Here is a 19,750-nt window from a genome sequence, read left to right as displayed (position 1 = left end):
AACACGGGGCCCTCAATTCTGTTTGTTGCCAGGTCAGGGGAACAAAGAGGACAGTGATTTTCTTGGCTGGCAACAGACAGTGTAAGATTTCCAGAAGCAAACAGTTTTCTTTGGCCAGCAATTTGTTTTTAAATTCTCCCCTGTCATTTGAATTGCAGTTATAACATTGAATGTGTGGACATTGTTAAGAATTTTCTGTTTTTTTTTTCTTGTTCTTTATGTTTGCTTTACTAGTACAACACATACAAACTTTGAAAACACTTTATTTTCTTTAAGACTATCACATTTAAGTCTTCTCTTTCTCATGGAGTCAACAGTGTGTGCAAAATAAACATGGTGCCTGTTGCAGATGAAAGGTTCTGTTTCCTTCCCCATGGGCCTCAGTGGAAGAGGGGAAGGTTTATTTTATCAGGTGTCATTAAGCAACAGAACAAATCTAATTGAGACACACGTACACCTTTAGTTTTAGAGAAGGAAGTACACAATTTTCGACTTATTTGAAAAAATTAAACACAGGAAACAAAAGTTTATTCAATAAATAAGAAAACCCAAAAGCTAATTTTGTTTCCTCATTTTGGCTAGTTTGAGGGAGAGGGAAAGAGAAGAGGAACAGAGGAATCAAGAGAGATGGTTGAGCAGGGAAGGGGGACAGGGGAAGAGGAGAAAGGGGCCATGGGGAAGGGAGTGAGGACGGGGAGAAGTATCTACAGGAGAGTAATAAAACAGAAGGAAAAGGAAGGGGGGATGGGAAGAAAGGGTGAGTGGAAAGACAGGCAGAGACCAAAACTAAGTCGTTTTTGAGGTGAGTACAGAGAGGCCTGTGAGATTCAGGGCATCCTATTCATCTTCTGACAGCAAGCCCCTAGCACAGAGCACAGCGAGCGTTCAAAACCCTTACTTTGTCGAAGGAAATTACACTCGTTATTCACCTGGACTATGGACTTCAGAGTATCATTTCCTGTTATCTCCTTACTACCATCTATCATGAACTGCCTCTGCTTATCCCAGATCTTTCCCCAACACCTCCATCATCTGTAACCCTCCACCTCAAGGTTCTGGCTGAAGTATAAACTCTCCACGCATGTGCTAAATCCTGTCTTTTCTTCCCTCCTCTGGGACGTTGCTTCTACAAAACTCCAACTCTCCTTTAAATTTTATCTGCCTTTCTACTCCTTGGTTTATAAATATACTCTAGTCTCAACCACTTTCAAAATAAATAACAAACAAAAGCACCCCCCAGGATTGCCCTCTTTTCCCCAAATTTCTCTCCTTTGATGTCATTCTATATCCTTCTCCTTCACAACCAGCCTCTTCAAAGAGTGCTCTCTGCTCCAATCCCTCATTCATTCCTTCCTCTCCACACTGCTGTCAGGATTCTTTTTCCATCATCTCCCTGAGGTTGCCAGTCACCTCCTTGTAGCTAAATCCAGTGACTTAGTCCTTAATTTTCTTTACCTGTCTGTGACAGTTGACACTGACAGCCACTTCCTCTGTCTTAGAACTTCCTCCCGCGGGCTCCGTGACCCCTGCTTTCCTGGGTTTTCTTCCACACATCTGACTATGCCGAGTCAGCTTCTTCTGAGAGCTCCTATTTCTCAGACCATCCCTTATATGAGAATGTGACCCACAGTCCTGTTCTTGATCTCCTTGTTTTCCTTAGCCACATACATCTTCATTCATATATGTATAATTATGTATATTATAATTGCCATAAAATCCATATATATAAATATTCAGTTGCCACAAAAACCACAACAATGGTAGTGAATCACAAGTTTCCATGTCCAGCCCAGGGCTATCTCCTGGGCTCCAGTCACAGAAGAGTGTTTCTCTGCTGGGCTTCTGCACTTCACCGGCCCTCAAGCATCTCAAACTCCATATGATCAAAATGGAAAGTACTCCCCTTTCCCTGACCCTGACCTGCCACGTCTGTCGATAAGCCTCACCTGACGTGTGACATCATTGTTGGAGTTGTCTTGGATTCCCTTTTTATCCCTTCCACAGCTGACTGCTCACCAAGTCTTACTGATTCTATTAGTGTAAATATAACCTGGATGCACCTGCTCCTACCTGAAGCACTGTCTTTGCTCAGTATAGCATCCAATAAGAAAAAAAAAAACAAACTGAAAAACAATGTAAATCACTATACTCTACCCCAAAATACCAAAAGGTCATTACATAGTATGACATATAGCAAAATGGTCTAAAAGCCTCTTTACTCATCCATTTCCTGAAAAATCTATTACTTTTCATAGCACAGTAGCTGAGCTATCGCACTCAAAACTCTCTCTCAAAACAAAGACTCAAGATCCCTACTTAGAAGGCTAGAGGAGGGTTGAAGCCTTCAAGTACTCATGTAAGACTATATTTTTGATTCTGCCACATGTATTTTTTGAAATTGTGAATTATCCCCATGTGTATTATTTGACTCTTTTTCTCCCTTACAACTTTGTTGCTACCATGATATGTTCAGGTCCTAATAATTTTTTAATTCTTCTCTGTTCAAAGTTTTTATTTGTCTACGTGCCTCTACCCTCTCCTCTCCAGTTCATCTTCTACATGGCTACTAAAGTCATCTCAAAAATCAGACCTGTCCATGATATTCTGTTGCTTAAAATCTCTTAGTGGCTTCCATAACCTTAAAGATGAAGTCTAAACTGCCTGGTGCAGCAAAAATATCTCAAAGATCAAGGATTGGGTACTGCCTGTTTCTCCCCTTACCTCCTGTAACTACACCTCAGGCACCATATGGACCAGCCTTCCTGAAGCTTCTACTCAGTGGCCTCTCTGTCGCTCAGCCCTCTCTCCTGAGCATCGTGCGGTATAAGTTCAACACTCTGCCAGGCACTGCACTTCAAGTTCAACATGTCCCAAAGTGAACTTATCTTTTCCTTCCCTCCTCAAAATTCTCATTTTCTCTTAGGGGCACCACCATCTACAAGTTAGATGGTCATCCTAGACTCTCCCATTTCCCTTACCCTGAATATCCAATCAAGTTTTGTCAACTTCACCTCTAAATTCTTCAGTTCATTTCATTATTTATCTTGACCACGGCATCAGCCTTCTAATTTCTCTGCATCCAGTCTAGTCCCCCTCAAATCCATTATCCGTACAAATATCACAACATAGACAACTGTCTAAATTTCTTTTTAAACTATCTGTCATGCATTTTCCGTTCTTGGGGATATCTTTTTTTTTTTTTTTTTGGCCGAGCCACATGGTTTGTGAGATCGAACCCAGGCCTACGGCAGTGAAAGCATGAAGTCCTAATCACTGGACCACCAGAGAATTCCCAACAGCCCTTCCAGGCTCCTCCCAGCCCAGGAGCAGGTGCCTGCCTGTTCCTGCAGCCTCCTGCTCTTCCCTATCTGCAACTTCACACTCTGCAGCACTGAGCGCCAGAGCAATGGGGTCTGGGAAAAGGATTAGGGGCAAAGCTGGTGTATGTGCATGTGTGGAGGCAGGTGGGGGAGAGTTAAGACGGCACGGAGTAATGCTTTAAGGCAGAAGTTAATTTTTTAAGCTGGATTTAAATAAATAAATGCTTCATGGAGTTGAGAAACATATTTAGGGTAACAAAAATTAGGAGGACAGTGTTAAACAGAAAGTAGAAATAGCATGGTATAGTGGGAACAGCTCAGAACTGCAAGTCAGAAGTCGAATCTAATTTTGATTTTGTCCTTTCCTGGCTGTGTGAGTTTGGACAAATCACTTAACCTCTCTGGGCATCAGTTTGCTCATCTGTAAAAATGAAATGAGTGGATTCAATTCCCAAAGTTCCTTCTATTCTTAAAATTTATGATTCTAGAAAAAAAAAACAATACTTGTAGTCTGCCACTGAAAAACATACAACAGAACCTGCCATGTTGGGAAATTTGAGTTCATTCTTCAGTGTTTCTCTCAATACCTGAGTTCAGATCTCCCCACAGTCCTCAGCTCTTGCCTGTTACCATCATCCTCTGGATTTCTGAGTTTCCAGCAAGGCTGGTGTGGGACAATCCAGAGCCAGGGAGGAAGAGACATATATATCTTAGTTACCATCTCTTCTCGGGCTTATCTTATTCGCATAAAACCCCTGGTAACTGTGTGCATTTTGAAATGCTCTGCACGTCTGGTTGCTGAGGTCAGGTCGCATTGTGAGAGGCGGAAACAGAAAACAATATGAGGGAATAGACTTGCAGTTTCACCACATGCGTATCATTCAATAACCCTCTCACAGAGTTGTGACCTTATGGCTTCAGTTTCACAGAATTCAGTTCTCCAAAGGGTCTAATTAGCCTCACAGATACCAGCCCTAGAATTCAAGGACACTGCTACCAGGTGACAGCAACAGGTCCGACACACAGAGACCGATTAGTAAATGCAGGGCTTCTGCGAAGTTCAAAATGCACTCTGCTCGGGTAACGTGCTGCCACCTCCTTCAAATGATGAGGACGAATTCCCATACTGTTTAATATCACAAATAAATTTAGTTATTAAAACAATTAAACACAAGCACCACATGTAGAGATTGCTTAAAGGTAGTTGTTCTCAACTCTGCTGCACGTTAGAATCACTTGGAGAACCTGAAAAATATATATACTATAATGCTCAAACCTCCCCCCTAGAGACTCATATAATTGATCTTTTTCTGCCTTTTGGGGGGGGGCTGGTTCTTTGCTCTTGAAATTATCACATCCCTTTTTTCTACACCAAAATTAATGGAGGGACTTGGAAAAAAAATGCTGTAACTACTTCACCATCCTTCTGACCATTGATTAATCTATCTGTCCATCTGTATCTATGGGTATACACTGTCAAGGGGTGTAGAGAGGACCAAGATAAATATTTGATTCATATCCACAACTCCACTGGCTACAGACTTCAGAATAAACTGCCTTAGAAAATTTAAGGAGAGCTTTTTAATAGAGCAGAACATTCTGATCAGAAAAATAAGCTGCAAAAAAGTATATATTTTAAATATTCTTATTTTTTAAAAAGTAATCTTTTTATTGAAGTGTAACAAACATATAGGTAACAAGACATAAAGAATTCTGAAAGAATTCTCACTAAGTAAACATAGCCATGTACTTCTTCTTTCTCCCTGACGGTACCACTGTCCTAACTTCCAACATGACAGAATAGTTTCACCTGTTTTTAAACTTTATATAAATGGAATCAAACAGTGTGTATTCCTTTTGTCTGGCTTCTTTTGCTCAACATTTTGTTTGTGAGATTTATTCATGTTAGGTACAGAAATAGTTTGTTTTTATTGTTGTGTGATATTCTGCAAATGAATAGCACAATTATGTATCTAGGAGTTGAGTATATAACTAGGAGTGGAACTGCGTTGTCAGTCCTTTCAAAGTATAGCAGTTTGGTAGGTGCAGTGGAATCTCATTATGGTTTTAATTTGCATTTCTGACGGCTGATGAGGTTATATTTTTGGACCATTTGTATAGTTTCTTTGGTGAAGTGTCTGTTTAAGTCTCTTGCCTATTTTTTTTCCAGTGGGCTTGCCTGTCTTTTTTATTTTTTAGAAGACAATTATAAAAATAATACTAGTCATTTTATTGGGGGTTTTTTTTGTTTGTTTGTTTTTTGCGGTATGCGGGCCTCTCACTGTTGTGGCCTTTCCCGTTGCGGAGCACAGGCTCCGGATGCGCAGGCTCAACGGCCATGGCTCACGGGCCCAGCCGCTCCGTGGCATGTGGGATCTTCCCTGACCAGGGATCAGACCCATGTCCCCTGCATCGGCAGGCGGACTCTCAACCACTGCGCCACCAGGGAAGCCCAGTACTAGTCATTTTAAATAGTTGACCTGTGGTTTGGTTGATTTTGTCCATTGTTAATTTGTTCTCTATTTCATTGTTTTGGGCTCTTATTTTAGTACTTACTTCCACTTTCTTTGAATTTTATTTTCAGTTCTTTTACTTTTTTATTTTTTTTCAAGCATTTAATTCAAGAATTTATTTTAAGGATCATAACAAACCTATAGAAATCAAGAGAATGACGATGATGTTTTAAAATACACAGAATTTGGACTTCCCTGGTGGCACAGTGGTTAAGAATCCACCTGCCAATGCAGGGGACATGGGTCTGATCCCTGGTCAGGGAAGATCCCACATGCCGCAGAGCAACTAAGCCCGTGCTCCACAACTACTGAGCCTGCGTGCTGCAACTACTGCATGCACCTCAACAAAGAGTAGCCCCTGCTCACCGCAACTAGAGAAAGCCCACGTGCAGCAACAAAGACCCAATGCAGCCAAAAACCATTGTATAGCAATTATGCTCTAATAAAGATGCCCCCCCCCAAAAAAGTACATTCAGGAGTTACATTGACTGGATTCAACTCCACAAAAAGATAAATAAAATAAAATAAAATACATAGAATTTCAACAAAGAAGCAGTTTACACAAGCTTCAGTTCTTTTTCTAACTTCTTAAAATGGGTACTTAACACACTGATTTTCAGCCATTCGTCTCTTCTGACATATACATTTGAAGCTTTACATTTTCCTGTAAGCAGTGCTTTAGTTGCATCCCAGAAGTTTGGATATGTATATTTTCAAAAGGTTAGGCATTCTATCATTTTGAGATGCAGTTTTCAAAATACATTAATTAGCTCAAGTTTGTTATTCATGTTGATCTGCTCTTTTATAGCAGGTGTTGGCAAACTTTTTCTAAAAGGGCCAGATAGTAAATATTTTAGGCTTGCAGGCCATAATTTCTCTGTCCCAACTACTCACCTACGCCACTGTAGTAAGAAAGCAGCCAGAGACAATATGTAAATGAATGGGTAGGGCTATGTTCCAATAACACTTTATTTACAAAAAACATTGGCTAGTCTGTGGGCCATGGTTTGCCAATATTTGTTCTAAGTACTGCATACTGCTATCCTTCACTTTTTGAAAATTCGCTTTATGCCAATTTGCTACCTTAGTATCTGTTTTCACTAACTGGAAGAAATCCAAAGATTTTTGCTTTTCTGAAAAAAGATGAAAAGCGAAAACAGTGTTCAGCGTTTGTTTTGCAGTGTGCACCCTGAGCGGTGAGAGTGGCACTGCCACCGCCTTCCCTGGAACTACGCTCAGCATCTCAGCATCAAGCCGCCATAGCTGTGAATTGTGTCTGGGAACCTTTGTGCTTTATCTCAATTTATTCTGTGCATCTGTTAGCAAGATGTGTCCTAAGGTAATTGCTTCTTTGCTTAATATCATTTGGCTTATAAAAGGTTTCACAGGAACACTCTACTTTCACATAGTGGGGGAACCCTGTACATACACTTAAAATTTTGGGGTTGTTATTTTATTAGCTATAGAGAAGGCTACCACAAAGATTGTGAATTTGTACACTTCTTCTTCCCATTCTGCAGTTTTTGCTTTGTATATTTTGACGTGATATTACTAGGTACACAGAAATTTAGAATTTAAATTTGTCTTCCTGGTAAATGATTATTTTAGAAATATGGAATGTCTCTCTATATTTAATAATGTTCCTTGCATTAAGGAATATCTTGTATAATGTGATATAATACATCAACTTTCTTTTGTTTAGTATCAGTATGGTATTTCTTTTACTATCCTTTTATTTACATTTATACATTCTTTTCAAAGATTGTACTCTTGTAAGCAACATATATTTAGTTTTCTTTTTTTCTAAATCCCATTTGACATTCTTAGTCTTTTACTTGGCATATTTGAGTCTATTTATATGTCATTTATTTTCATTGGGTAAATATAAACATTGATCCCCCTTCTGAGATCTTCTGTCTCTGTCCCAAAGTTCTAGTGAGAGGTCAAAGTCTTAAGTATCATTTCTGTTCCTGAGATCTCCTCATTTTTGCCCCAAAGAATCTATTTATTTCACTGAAGCGGAGTCTGAATCTTGCACCCACCTGGGTGCCAGCCCCCACTCTGAGCAGTGCTCAGACTCATAGGCTCCAAGATTCTTGCCCAGAAGAAGCCAGAGCCACAGAAGGGTGGGTGATACTGGGAACAGCAGCCAAAAGCTTGCCAGTGTTTTCTTATTGATTTGTAGGGGTTCTTTATATATTCTGCATATGAGCCCTTTGTTAGTTAGTGTTGGAAACATATTATCTAGTCTATGGCTTGTCTTTTTGTTCTCTTAATGATAACTTTTGATGAGTACAAATTAAAATTTTAGTATGACTGATTTAATGACATATTTTTAAAAATTTTATTTAAAACACTGAGAGGGGAGGGAATGGTTTGAACCCTTGAGAAGACTTGAACTTAGAGTAGGATAGGGCAGGAAACTCCCCGAAGTTTCTGGCCTTATTAAGGAATAACCTTAGCCTTTCTGTTTACATTTGCACACAGATTTATGCAATATTTTATGTGACTAACTTCTGGGAGAGAATAGATCCCTTAGAGACAATGCCCTCCACTGAATTTATTATACTCCATATCTAATATAAACAATTCGAGATGCTGTATCCCGACTGATTTGGTTTCAAAGGATGGTAGAGCAAGGAGAAGGAGGAAACAGTCATAAGTTTTCGCACAAAGCCACATAACATATTATTTTCAACCTGTATACATTCCTAACCAGAAGGAGAAAGCTGGAATAGTAATAAGGGTAAGAAAAATAGCTTAAGATCTTCCTTAAAACAACACCAAAACTTCCTTCAGGAGAGTGGCACTGGTGAGTGACACAGAAGTACCCATCACTAGTGCTTGGATGCCACGCTTGCTTGGACGACAGACAGGAGGGGGCCCTCACAGATGCCCGGGAACAGATACACCTGTCAGGTGCACCGCCCTCTGCTCTGCTTCCCCCTTACACAGACTAAGCCCTGCTGCCCAGCTGTGCACAGGAGAGCTCAGAAGTTGCTAAGACAATACGCCAAGTGGATGATTTCCTTCTGGAGTGCTGATCTGGGAGGAAGGAAGCTGGACTGTGCACAAACAAGCCAGGAAGAGCAGACAAGTGAACAGAGAAAGGCCACAAGGAGTCCCGCTTACTGCAGCTGGAAGTGCTTGATCTTGGTAACCAGCAATCTGTACTGGGCACCCAGGGGCGCCATGGATGCGACATCTACAAATATCAGTTGCTCCAGAGGCCCTGTTTCATTGGTTGCTTCTGAGGGACATAAGGTGCGGCTCACTTCCTGGTAGTTGTAGCTCCTCTGGTATCTGCAGCAGCCAGTGGAGAGAAAAGCCAGCGAGAAGGAGAAAGACACTCAATGAATGAGCAGGGAAAGGAACGTCTCGTTTCACTTCTCCCTGAACTTCTTTCCAAGTCCTTATATTTAAAATTTCATACTGGACCCACTGATAGTAATTTTAGAGCTACTGTGTTTGGCACACATTGTGTGACATTATAACACAGGTACGAGGATTGCTGAGTGCTGAGCAGTTCACTTAGGTGTCTTCATTACCAAATCATCCTCCTAATTCAGTCAGGAAAATTATCAGATTTTGAAGGGAAAACTGTTCTGATAAAACAACCAGTTGATTCCATTTTTCCAATCTTCAAGCTTTTGCTAAATGAACATACGGAAAGCCCCAGAGTCCAAGTCAGGGCATTAGAGAATCAGTATTTCAATCCTCACGTGTATTAACCTCCAAAAATGATTTAACACTGTACTATGTGCCCATGTCTGCATGCCTTCTGGTTTGTTCTTGTTAGTGCTCTAGCGCCTTATACAGCTTCCCCTGCAAAAATATAGATTCCACGAGGCAGGGATTTCGCTGTTGTCTTCCACTGCTGTATCCCCAGCATCTATCATTTAGTAGTGCTCAATAAATATTATGGGATAAAGAAAGCACACTCGGTGAACATTATGAAGAATGGGGGGAGGTATCACTCATTGAAGTTGATGGTGGGACCTAGCCCTGACCTTGGTGGATGACCCACTAACCAACCAAGAGTAACAGAACATTCTGGGTAGAACTAAAATGTTAAACGTTCTTCTGGGTGCTACAGATCTAGACAGAGTGCTTATCAGAAGCTCAAGGAGGAGAGAAACTGAACAGAGCTGAACGGTCAACGCATGCACCACGACAACTGTTTGCACTTAGCATGCGTAATATGTCAACATTCTGCACGTCTGATTTCTCCTTTCACTAGGGAAAAGAGCAATTAAGGTCTAGCACATTGAAAGAAAACAAATGTAATGAAGCTGTCGGGGAAAGATGCACTTACAGTCCTTGGAAGAGCAGAGGAACCTGCCAGGACAGCACCTCTTTCTGCTGGCGAACCACGACCAGGACCGGGTAGTCGAGGTTCTCGGAGGAGCTGTTCACATACACCCGCACGGCGTTCACCTGCGAGCCAGGGCAGAGAGAGAGGAAATGCAAATCACACACGCATGCACACGCACAGACATGTTACATCATAGCTGCCATCTGAAGCTCTGAAAAACTTTAATTCATACGTTTGCTGCTGACCATAGATACTCCAAATATCCCAGCTGTCTTCTCCTCATTCAGATTGTAACCGTAGTCAGTTTCAACACTGATTGCACAATGAAATCACCAGGGAAGATGAAAAAAAAAAACTGATGCCTGGGTCCAACCCTCAAAATTTTGATTTAAGTTGTCTTGGGTGAAGCCAAATTATGGAGGCTTCAAATGGCAGGCTGAGGGGTTTGAATTGGGCAGTCAACACAAGATTAGGAGAATGAGCCAAAACAGAAAAAGAAAGATGCTGATGTGCTTCTCTTCTTATCTGAATATAAATGCTAAATATACAAATATCTTTAAAAAAAAAACCTACAAGTGCCTCAGTTGCTAACAAACTTTAATTTTGGTTTGGGAAATCATTCTGGGCTTCAGACCAAAATGTTATTGCCACATTGTGTTAAAGTCTAGCAGATGGCCTGATGCTCCCCCAGCAACAAATACTATAGGGGCTGAAGAGTCTTCTCTTTGCGCTGCTCCAAGGCATAGATCAATACCCAACACTAAATGCTTTTTGGTATCAGCAGATCCGTGGCTTCTTCTGAATACATGTGTCACCCCAATGATTGAACACTATCATGGCTGTTTAAAAGACAGGAAATTGAATTGTGCCCCTGGATCTAGATGGTTTTGGTGTTCCCCTTCAGTTTTTTTTTTTTTTTAATAATACTATAGGCAATAGAAAAAAGGCAAAATAAGAAAAAGTTGGTCTCTCGTATGAGATTTTTTTTTTCCCCTAATGAATTTAAGCCCTAGTGTTCTCTTGAAAACACCTTATTAGGGGAAAGAATTGAAGCAAGAAAGGCTTGCAGTGAAACCCTGAAGATCTATGACATGTTCAAAATGGAAACTGAGAGGCAGCAGAATAGCATGGGAATCATAGATTATTACTATTTGGATATCTTATATCATTCTTGATTAAGACACTTAGCTTTTTAATGTTAAAACCGTCCAAGAGTAATTTATAATTAGATAAGAAGTGCTTGCTCACCAAGGGAGCGTTTTCTTGTGCCTGTGCTCTACATGTTTCCATGGAAATTATGCTGCAGCTGATCATTGCCAACACCCTGTCTCTAGTGCAGACCTCTTTCCTAAGCTCTGGATGTTCCACAGGCACCTCAAACTCAACCTGTCTGAAGTGGCACCTGTCACTTCCTTCACCCCTAACTTTCATTTCTTCTGAATTTCCTTGCTTATTGAATGGCCTCACCACACAGCCATTATTCTGAGCCCGAGTCACTCTTGATTCCTACTTCTGTAGCATTCTCCATCAATAGGTCATCAAGTTCTACATAGTGTTCACACCCAGATCCTCCCCTCCCCTTCCAGTGGCAATCCTAGTCCAGTCCTTTATCACTGTGACCCTCCCTGACAGCACCTTATCTAGTCTTCTTATCCCCAGGGCTATACTCCCTCAGATGCCACTTTCATCTTGGCATTCTCCTGCTGAAAAGGCCTTCAGTGGCTCTGGGAATTTTCAGATTTTCCTCCAAAGAAACGGCAATAGTATTTTTATGACAATACAGAATAGAATAATGAATGCTCATGTACTTATCCAGCTTTAATAATTATTAAAAATTGTACCATTGTCTTTCATTTACACCTTCCATTTTCCACACACATCCTTTTTGGCTTATTTTAAAGTAAATACCAAAGATCATACCTTTTCATCTGTAAATATTTCAATCTATACCTCTAAGGGATAAGGCCTCTTCTTTTCCACATAACACATTACCATTATCATACTCAGTAAAATTAATAATAGTTCTTTAAAATCACCCAATATCCACACAGTGTTTGAATTTCTTCATTTGTTTAAAAAATTGTGCTTTTTTCAGTTTTTAAATTTTGAGTACAAACAAGATCCACATATTGCATTTGGTTGATATGTGTTTTGAATCTCTTTTAATCTAAAGGTAACCCCCCCCGCCCCTGCCTTTGGGCATTTATTTGTTAAAGAAAGCAGCTCACAAAGCAGCAGTACAAACCCAAAACACCCACATACTAGATTTTGCTGACTGCACCCTGTGGTGTCATTGAACAGGTTCCTTTATCCCCTGTGTTTCCTGTAAACTGGCAGTTGCAGCTAGAGGCTTGACTAGATTCAAGTAAATACATTTCTCCATCTTTTCCTTGGATTTGGGATTACTCAAGAAAGTTTTCACCACTCCAGGTTACTGAGGCCTGTATTTTCTTCTAGTACTTTATACTTCTAGTATCATATTTTTAATACTTAAATGCCTATCCCTTCATGATTAATACTAACATATGGTATGAGGAATGATTTTAATTTTATCTTTTTGTTTTTTATATGGCTCCCCAGTTGTCCCAGCACCACCTATTAACAAGTCCATCTTTTCTCCACTGATCTGAATTGCTCTGGGCTTTTCTTGATTACTGCCTTCTTCTCTAGTTTCTTTGCCTGCCAATCCCCCACATGGCCAATTACTTGCTGTTTCTCAAAAGGGCTCTGTCCCCAGTGATTGGCCTTTCAATATCCTTCTCAACCCTAAAGTCCTTTTTTTGGGATGTCTTCCCTGATATGTCCCCATCCCATCAAATAAGTGGGTGTCTCTCTCTTGGGGGGGGCATGTGGCCTCTGATTACCTCTATACAGCATATTAATACCACTGTGAAATAATAGAAATATATATGGCCTTTGCCCCCAGTTCCTGGAACAGAGCTCCTAAAACCCTTGTATTTTTCTAAGTGATAAGAGCACTAGTGGCATATTTTGTTCTAATATTTGGTCTTATTCCTGACTCCTGACAGAGCTCCTAAATCCTCTGGAATTTTCTGGGTGACAGGAGTCTCTTTTGTTCAAATGAAGAGACTCTTAGTGGGCTCCTGGATAACTTCAGTATGGGGGCTGGTCACCCAAAAGACCTAGCCATGATTAGAAGACTGGAACTTTCAGTTCTACCTCCATCCTCCAGGAAGTGGAGGGGGCTGGAGATTGAGTTAATAATTGATCATGCCCAAATGATGAAGCCTCCATAAAAATTCCTAAAATACAAGGTTTGGAGAACTTCCAGGTTGGTGAATGCATCCATGTACCAGGAGGATGGAGCAGCCCAACTCCATGGGGATAGAAGCTTCTGTGCTCAGAACACTTTTGGACTTTAAACCCTATGCACCTCTTCTATATTGCTCATCCTAAGTTATATCCTTTTATAGTTATATCCTACTATAATACTATAGTAATCTAGTAAATAAACTGTATTCCTGAGTTCTGTGAGCTGCTCTAGCAAATTAATCAAATCTGAGGAGGGGGTCTTGGGAACCTCTGATTTATAGCTGTTTGGTCAGAGCATAGGTAACAGCCTGGACGTGTGATCAGCAGCTGAAGTGGGAGGTAGGCAGTCTTGTGGGACTGAGCCTTAACCTATGAGATGTGATGCAAACATCAGGTAGACAGTGTCAGAACTGGATTGAATTGTAGGATACCCACCCACACAAAATTGCTTAGTGTGTGGAAGACCCATAAATCTGAGGTCAGAAGTACTGGGTGAGTAGAAGAAAATAGAAGTTAGCTTTTTCTACAGACAACCACAAAACATTTTTTCATGCAGTCAAATTTATTCCTTTTTTCTTGGTCACTTTAAAAAATTGAGATATAGATAACATACCACACAACTCACTCTTAAAGTGTATAATTCAGTAGTTTTTAGTATATTCACAGAGCTGTGCACCCATTACCACTACCTAATTCCAGAATATTTTCATCACCCCAGAAAGAAGCCCTGTACCCATTACCAGTCACTCCTCTTTCCCTTCTTCCCCCAGTGCCTGGTAACCACTAATTTAACTTCTCTATGGATTTGCCTGTTTCACATAGGATATTTCATATACATGGAATAATGTAATATATGCTCTCTTGTGTCTGGCTTATTTCACTTAGCATAATGTTTTCAAGGTTCTTCCATGTTGTAGCATGTGTCAATACTTCATTTCTGTTTATTGCTCAATAATATTCTAATTGAATGAATATACAACATTTGTTTAATCTTCAGTTAATGGAAATTTTGGTTGTTTCTATGTTTTGGCTATTACAAATAACGCTGCTATGAAACATTTGTAAACAAGTTCTTGTGTGAACATGTGTTTTCAATTCTTTCTTTTTTAAAAAAATTTTTATTGGAGTATAGTTGATTTATAATGTTGTGTACAGCAAAGTGAATCAGTTATTCATACACATATATCCACTCCTTTTTTTTTTTAGATTCTTTTCCCATATGGGTCTTTATAGAGTACTGAATAGAGTTCCCTGTGCTTTACAGTGTTTTCAGTTCTTTTGAGTGTATACCTAGGAGGAGAATTGCTGGGTGACATGGTAACTCTTAGGTTTAACTTTTTGAGGAACTGTCAAAATGTTTTCCAAAGAGGTGCATCATTTTACATTACAGCAATTTACATTACCAGCAATGTAAAAGTTTCAAATTTCTCCATATCCTTGTCAGCACTTATTATTGTCTGTCTTCTAGATTGTAATTATGTGGGTGTGAAGTGGTGTCTCATTGTGGACATGGACCTCTCAGTATTCTAGCATTTAGTTTACCTGCCTGGCTCTTCTGCAAAGCTGAAAACTTCACCTTTGGCATCTCTGGTGCTGGCAAAATGAATTAACTTAGAAGGAGGCTCACTTTTGAGGTTCATAACACAAACACCAACTTACAGCACATGTGTTTAGAGCACACTTTTGTCTGGTTTAAATCTATAGCAGTCAGAACTGAGGTAAAAACCTAAGGAAAGCTGTGAACTAGGCCAGCTTCATCTTTTGCTTGTCTGCTTCCCTTTTCGTTACCTAGGCTGCAGTCTTCTCCTTCCTTCTTAGGTACTTAGTTCCAGAAGGGATTTCCCTCCACTTTTTTTTTTTTTTTTTTTTTTACACGTCACTCTAAGGCAGTGATTCTCAAATTTTAGTGTGCTTTTTAGCATTTGAATCTCTCAAACCCACCCTCATCATTTCTGATTCAGCAGATGAGGAGTAGAACTTAAAAATAATGTGTTTTTAACAGCATGCTAGGGGATTCTGATACATGTGGATTGGAGCCCACACTTTGGGAAGTACTGTTTCAAAGAAACCATCTAGTAGATGGCCCCACTTGTCAGCAACTTGCCAACTTCCCATTATTATGAGATGCACAACCGTGAGATCACCAATGTCACTAGCACGTCTGGAAGCTAGTGTGTCTGGTGGGGCTGAAACTGGGCCAGCAGGAAGGAGGTCTGCTGCGAGCAGAGCAGGGCAGATTGTTACTGCACTCCACTCTTTATCTCCACACTCCTTTATTCCTGGTCTGGCTCTTGCAACCCACTTAGTTTTTTTTATTATTTAATAATGATCTTACTAATTATAATTAATTATAATTAAAACTCAGAGATACTGGCATAATAAATTACCAAAAAAAATTAGAGTGGGAAATAGAAAACACTGGGCAGTTTTTCAAGATGAGCAGATAATGCACCACCCCCGGGAAAGGATAAAAAGCCCTGTTCAAATGTTGCTTTGCTTTTCTAGAGGCCAATATGCAACTGAGAAAGTTGGATTACATTTGCAGCAGTGAAGTAAGCCATGTAAAGCCAAAACTAAATGAAGGTATTGACAATACATAATGGACGCTGATACCCTGTAACAGACTTCTGTTTTTTTTAATTTAATTTAATTTATTTTTTTATACAGCAGGTTTTATTAGTTATCTATTTTATACCTATTAGTGTATATATGTCAATCCCAATCTCCCCAGACTACTCTTAAGAGCCAAGATTTTTCCTCCTGTTGCTTCTTCCTGTTGTCATGACAACAAGAGCACATTTATTACATATATCTTGTTCTCTTCCTATGTTACTACAAGCAGGGAATTGCATTATAACTATGAGGGAAGAATTATTTAAGTACTCCCATCTCTGATATTATATAGATCACAATTACAAAGGGTCTTAAAGCTTAGAGAGTCCCTTTTTAATCTTTTAGAACATGTCAGTAGGGAAAAGTTCAAAATTACAAATAATAGAGTTCTGCTGCAGAAAGAGTGTGAAAATGAGTTTAATTCAAAATCTAGTTTGGTTTTGCTAAAATAATGAGACTGTAGGCTTTATTGGAATATCAGATTAAGAATCAGAGATTACTGGTTTCCATTATTAGGCACACCATTGTTTTCTGGTGTGATCTTGAAAAACTGATTCCACTTGTAAAATAGCTACCATAGTATTTGCTAATGGTTCCTTTTCCTCATGTTACAAACGTTATAAGGCAATTTTTTTTTTTACAAACAAATACAAATGTTATTTGGTAACTGTTTTAATAACCCTGTTATGTTCACTGGGTGTGTATTTTGGGGGTGTTTAGGTTCTTTGGTCCTTCTGTCTGTCCTTCCTTCCTCCCTCCCTTCCTTCCTTCCCTCTTTCCTACCCTGCCATGCTCCCTCCATCATTCTTCAAACAGTCACTGAGTCAGGAGCTATGGGAGGTGCTAAGGATATACTAAAGGGAACCCTGTCCTTGAGTAGCTCATCATCTAGTCAGAGAGAGAGATGGTGTTATCATCAAAAGCATAATGTGATGATATTATAGTAGCAATGTGAGCAGGTGCTGTGGGCCCCCAGAGGACAAAGTGGCTACCCATGTGGAAGAGTCAGAGTAAAAAACACAGAAGCTAGTTGGTTACTTCCCAAGTTATAGAGAAGTTGGGATTGTTCACATAGGTCCTGCTGTTGCCTGCCTGGCGCACATGACCTTGACTCGTGGCGTTAGAGAACCTTGCATCTGGGAAGGTACTCAGGGAGATCATCTAGTCCAAAGGTTCCATTTACAGAGGAGGAGCACAAGACGTAGAGGTGATATGACTTCCCCAAGGATGCTCAGCTGTGGAAGAATCATGACTAGAACCCAAGCTTCTTGCAACCCAGTCTCCACACAATGCTTGGTCAGATCATGCTATCATCACCATTTTGAATCCCTGACTCCACTGAACACCATTGTGGATGTAGACTTCTACTGTGACATCAAGAAGCTATATAAACACCATAAATGAAGGGAGAGACAAGCCACAGTATAGGAGATGGTAGTAGTACATATATAACAGACAAAATATCAGTATTGTGAATGTATAAAGAATCCTGAAAACTCAGAGAAAAATACAATAACCCAATAGAAAAATGGGTAAAGGATGTAAACAGCAACTGAAGAGAAGAATGACCAAAGAACATGTGAAAAGATGAGAATATTTTACACTCATCAGAAAGGTAAAGACTCAAAAGTATGACAATACCACATTTACAAGGATGGAGAGAAATAGGAACTCTTGCATATTGCCTACGAGAATGTTATTCGGTACAACCATTTCAGAGAACAAGCTGGCAATATCTACTAAAGCTGAAGACGACTTCACATTACATCCCAGCATTTCCACTCCTGAGTTTACACAAAGTCATGAATAAGAATGAAATGAAATGAAGTAGACTATGGATCAGGGTGGATAACTCTGAAGAAGATAAATTGAGAGAAAGAGCAGGTTGTATGATCCTATTTACATAAACGTCGTAAACAAGCAAAACAATAATATCTGTCTGTCTTTCTATCTATCTTTAGTAAAATAATATCTATCTTTCTACCTAGCTTTAGTAAAATATATATACATGGAATTAATAAACACCAAATTCAAGATAATTGTTTTCAAAAACTTGGAAGGATCTCAGACTTAACCCCAGTTGCCACAGTTTCTTAGATATTGATAGAAGACCCAGACTCCTGGGTTAGAAGCAAGTACATTATTTGTCTGGTCACAACATGGGCAGAAAGCCTGCCTGAACTTTCCGCAGATAGGGACACCATCTCTATTTTCTGAGGTGTTCACTATACAAATGTCCTTGAAAGAACAGTGTAGAAAAATTTCAGTCATTGCCTTCCTGTAAGATGTGCAGAAATCAAGAGACCTATGAAGAACTGTCTCCCTAAAATGGTTACTTTGGGGGATGAAGGAGGAGGATGGGTGGAGGTAAGTAGGGAATTATAATCGTCTTCTTGTTTCCTAAGCTGAGTTGAGGGTACACTGGTGTTATATTATTTTCTATACTTGTTTATATGTCTGAAATATTTCATCACCATCATCATCATCATCATCAAGAAGCCGTGATGTGCTGGCGTTTGTGTTTGCCCACTTCTGAGCAACAACCCTCATTTTATACATTTTATACAGGTTCTTTGTTTTTGTTTTTGTTTTTGGCCACGTGGCTTGCAGGGTATTAGTTCCCCGACCAGGGATTGAACCTGGGCCACGGCAGTGAAAGTGCCGAGTCCTAACCACTGGACTGCCAGAAGCTTCCTTGTACAGGTTCTTTGCTATTCAAGGAAGTGGCAAACAGTCTCCAAAACATACTCTCATATAGTCTGTCCCTATTAGTGCTTGACCTGCTTGTACTAACTTCACCGATTATAGCCTGCCCACCTCCCCACCCACCTTGCGCATGTGCAGCCAGCTGGAAAACTTTACATTGTCTTTGGTCTGATTAACATGACTCATTTCTCCATTGCTCTTCCCTGGAAAAGAAATATGAAGATGAAGCTAGTACTGCACTGGACAGTAATGTGCCAGCCTAGATTCCGTGTTATTAGGTGTGTGAGTTTCCTAGGGCTGCTGTAAGAAAGTGTCACAAACTGGGTTCTTAAAACAACAGAAATGTATTCTCTCACAGTTCCAGAGACTAGAAGTCTGAAATTAAGATATCAGCGAGGACACGCTCCTTCTGAGACTCTGGGTAGAATCCTTTCTTGCCTCTTGCTGCTTCCGGTGGTGATGATCAATCCTTGAGGTTCCTTGGTTTGCAGCTGCATCACTGCAACTCATGCCTCTGTCATCACGGTATTCTCTCTGTGTGTCTGTTTCACATTCTGTCCTATTCTCTGTGCATGTCTGTGTCCAAATTTCCCTATTCTTTTTTTTTTTCTTTTTTTTTCTTTTTTTTGCGGTACGCGGGGCTCTCACTGTTGTGGCCTCTCCCGTTGCAGAGCACAGGCTCCAGACGCTCAGGCTCAGCTGCCATGGCTCACGGGCCCAGCTGCTCCGCGGCATGTGGGATCTTCCCAGACTGGGGTACAAACCCGTGTCCCCTGCATCGGCAGGCGGACTCTCAACCACTGCGCCACCAGGGAAGCCCAAATTTCCCTATTCTTATAAGAATTTCAGTCACGTTGGATTAGGGCCCACCTTAATAACCTCATCTTAATCTGATTACATCTGCAAAGATCCTACTTCCAAATAAGGTCATATTTACAGGTCCCAGAGGTAAGAAGTTCAACATATATTTTGGAGGTGGGGACATAAATCAACCTATAATATTAGATCTG

At 40.2% G+C, this 19,750-nt stretch overlaps 1 protein-coding gene across 5 annotated transcripts in view; it reads right to left on the bottom strand.

The window, feature by feature from the left end:
* Positions 1 to 19,750, bottom strand: part of SIDT1 (SID1 transmembrane family member 1) — a gene marked incomplete at its 5' end in the record, with an annotated part of 85,656 nt that overhangs the window by 52,316 nt on the left and 13,590 nt on the right. For all 5 annotated transcript variants that reach the window (XM_081235385.1, XM_081235383.1, XM_081235384.1 and 2 more), the window contains 2 exons: positions 8,966 to 9,136; positions 10,149 to 10,270. In XM_081235385.1, the coding sequence (XP_081091511.1) occupies positions 8,966 to 9,136; positions 10,149 to 10,270 (293 nt within the window). The remainder of the gene's footprint in view (positions 1 to 8,965; positions 9,137 to 10,148; positions 10,271 to 19,750) is intronic.

This window comes from Mesoplodon bidens (assembly GCF_964165515.1).
Source record: "Mesoplodon bidens genome assembly, chromosome: 5".
NCBI lineage: Eukaryota > Metazoa > Chordata > Mammalia > Artiodactyla > Ziphiidae > Mesoplodon > Mesoplodon bidens.
Note: the sequence above shows the minus strand (reverse complement) of the source record. Positions and strands in the feature narration are given on the sequence as shown.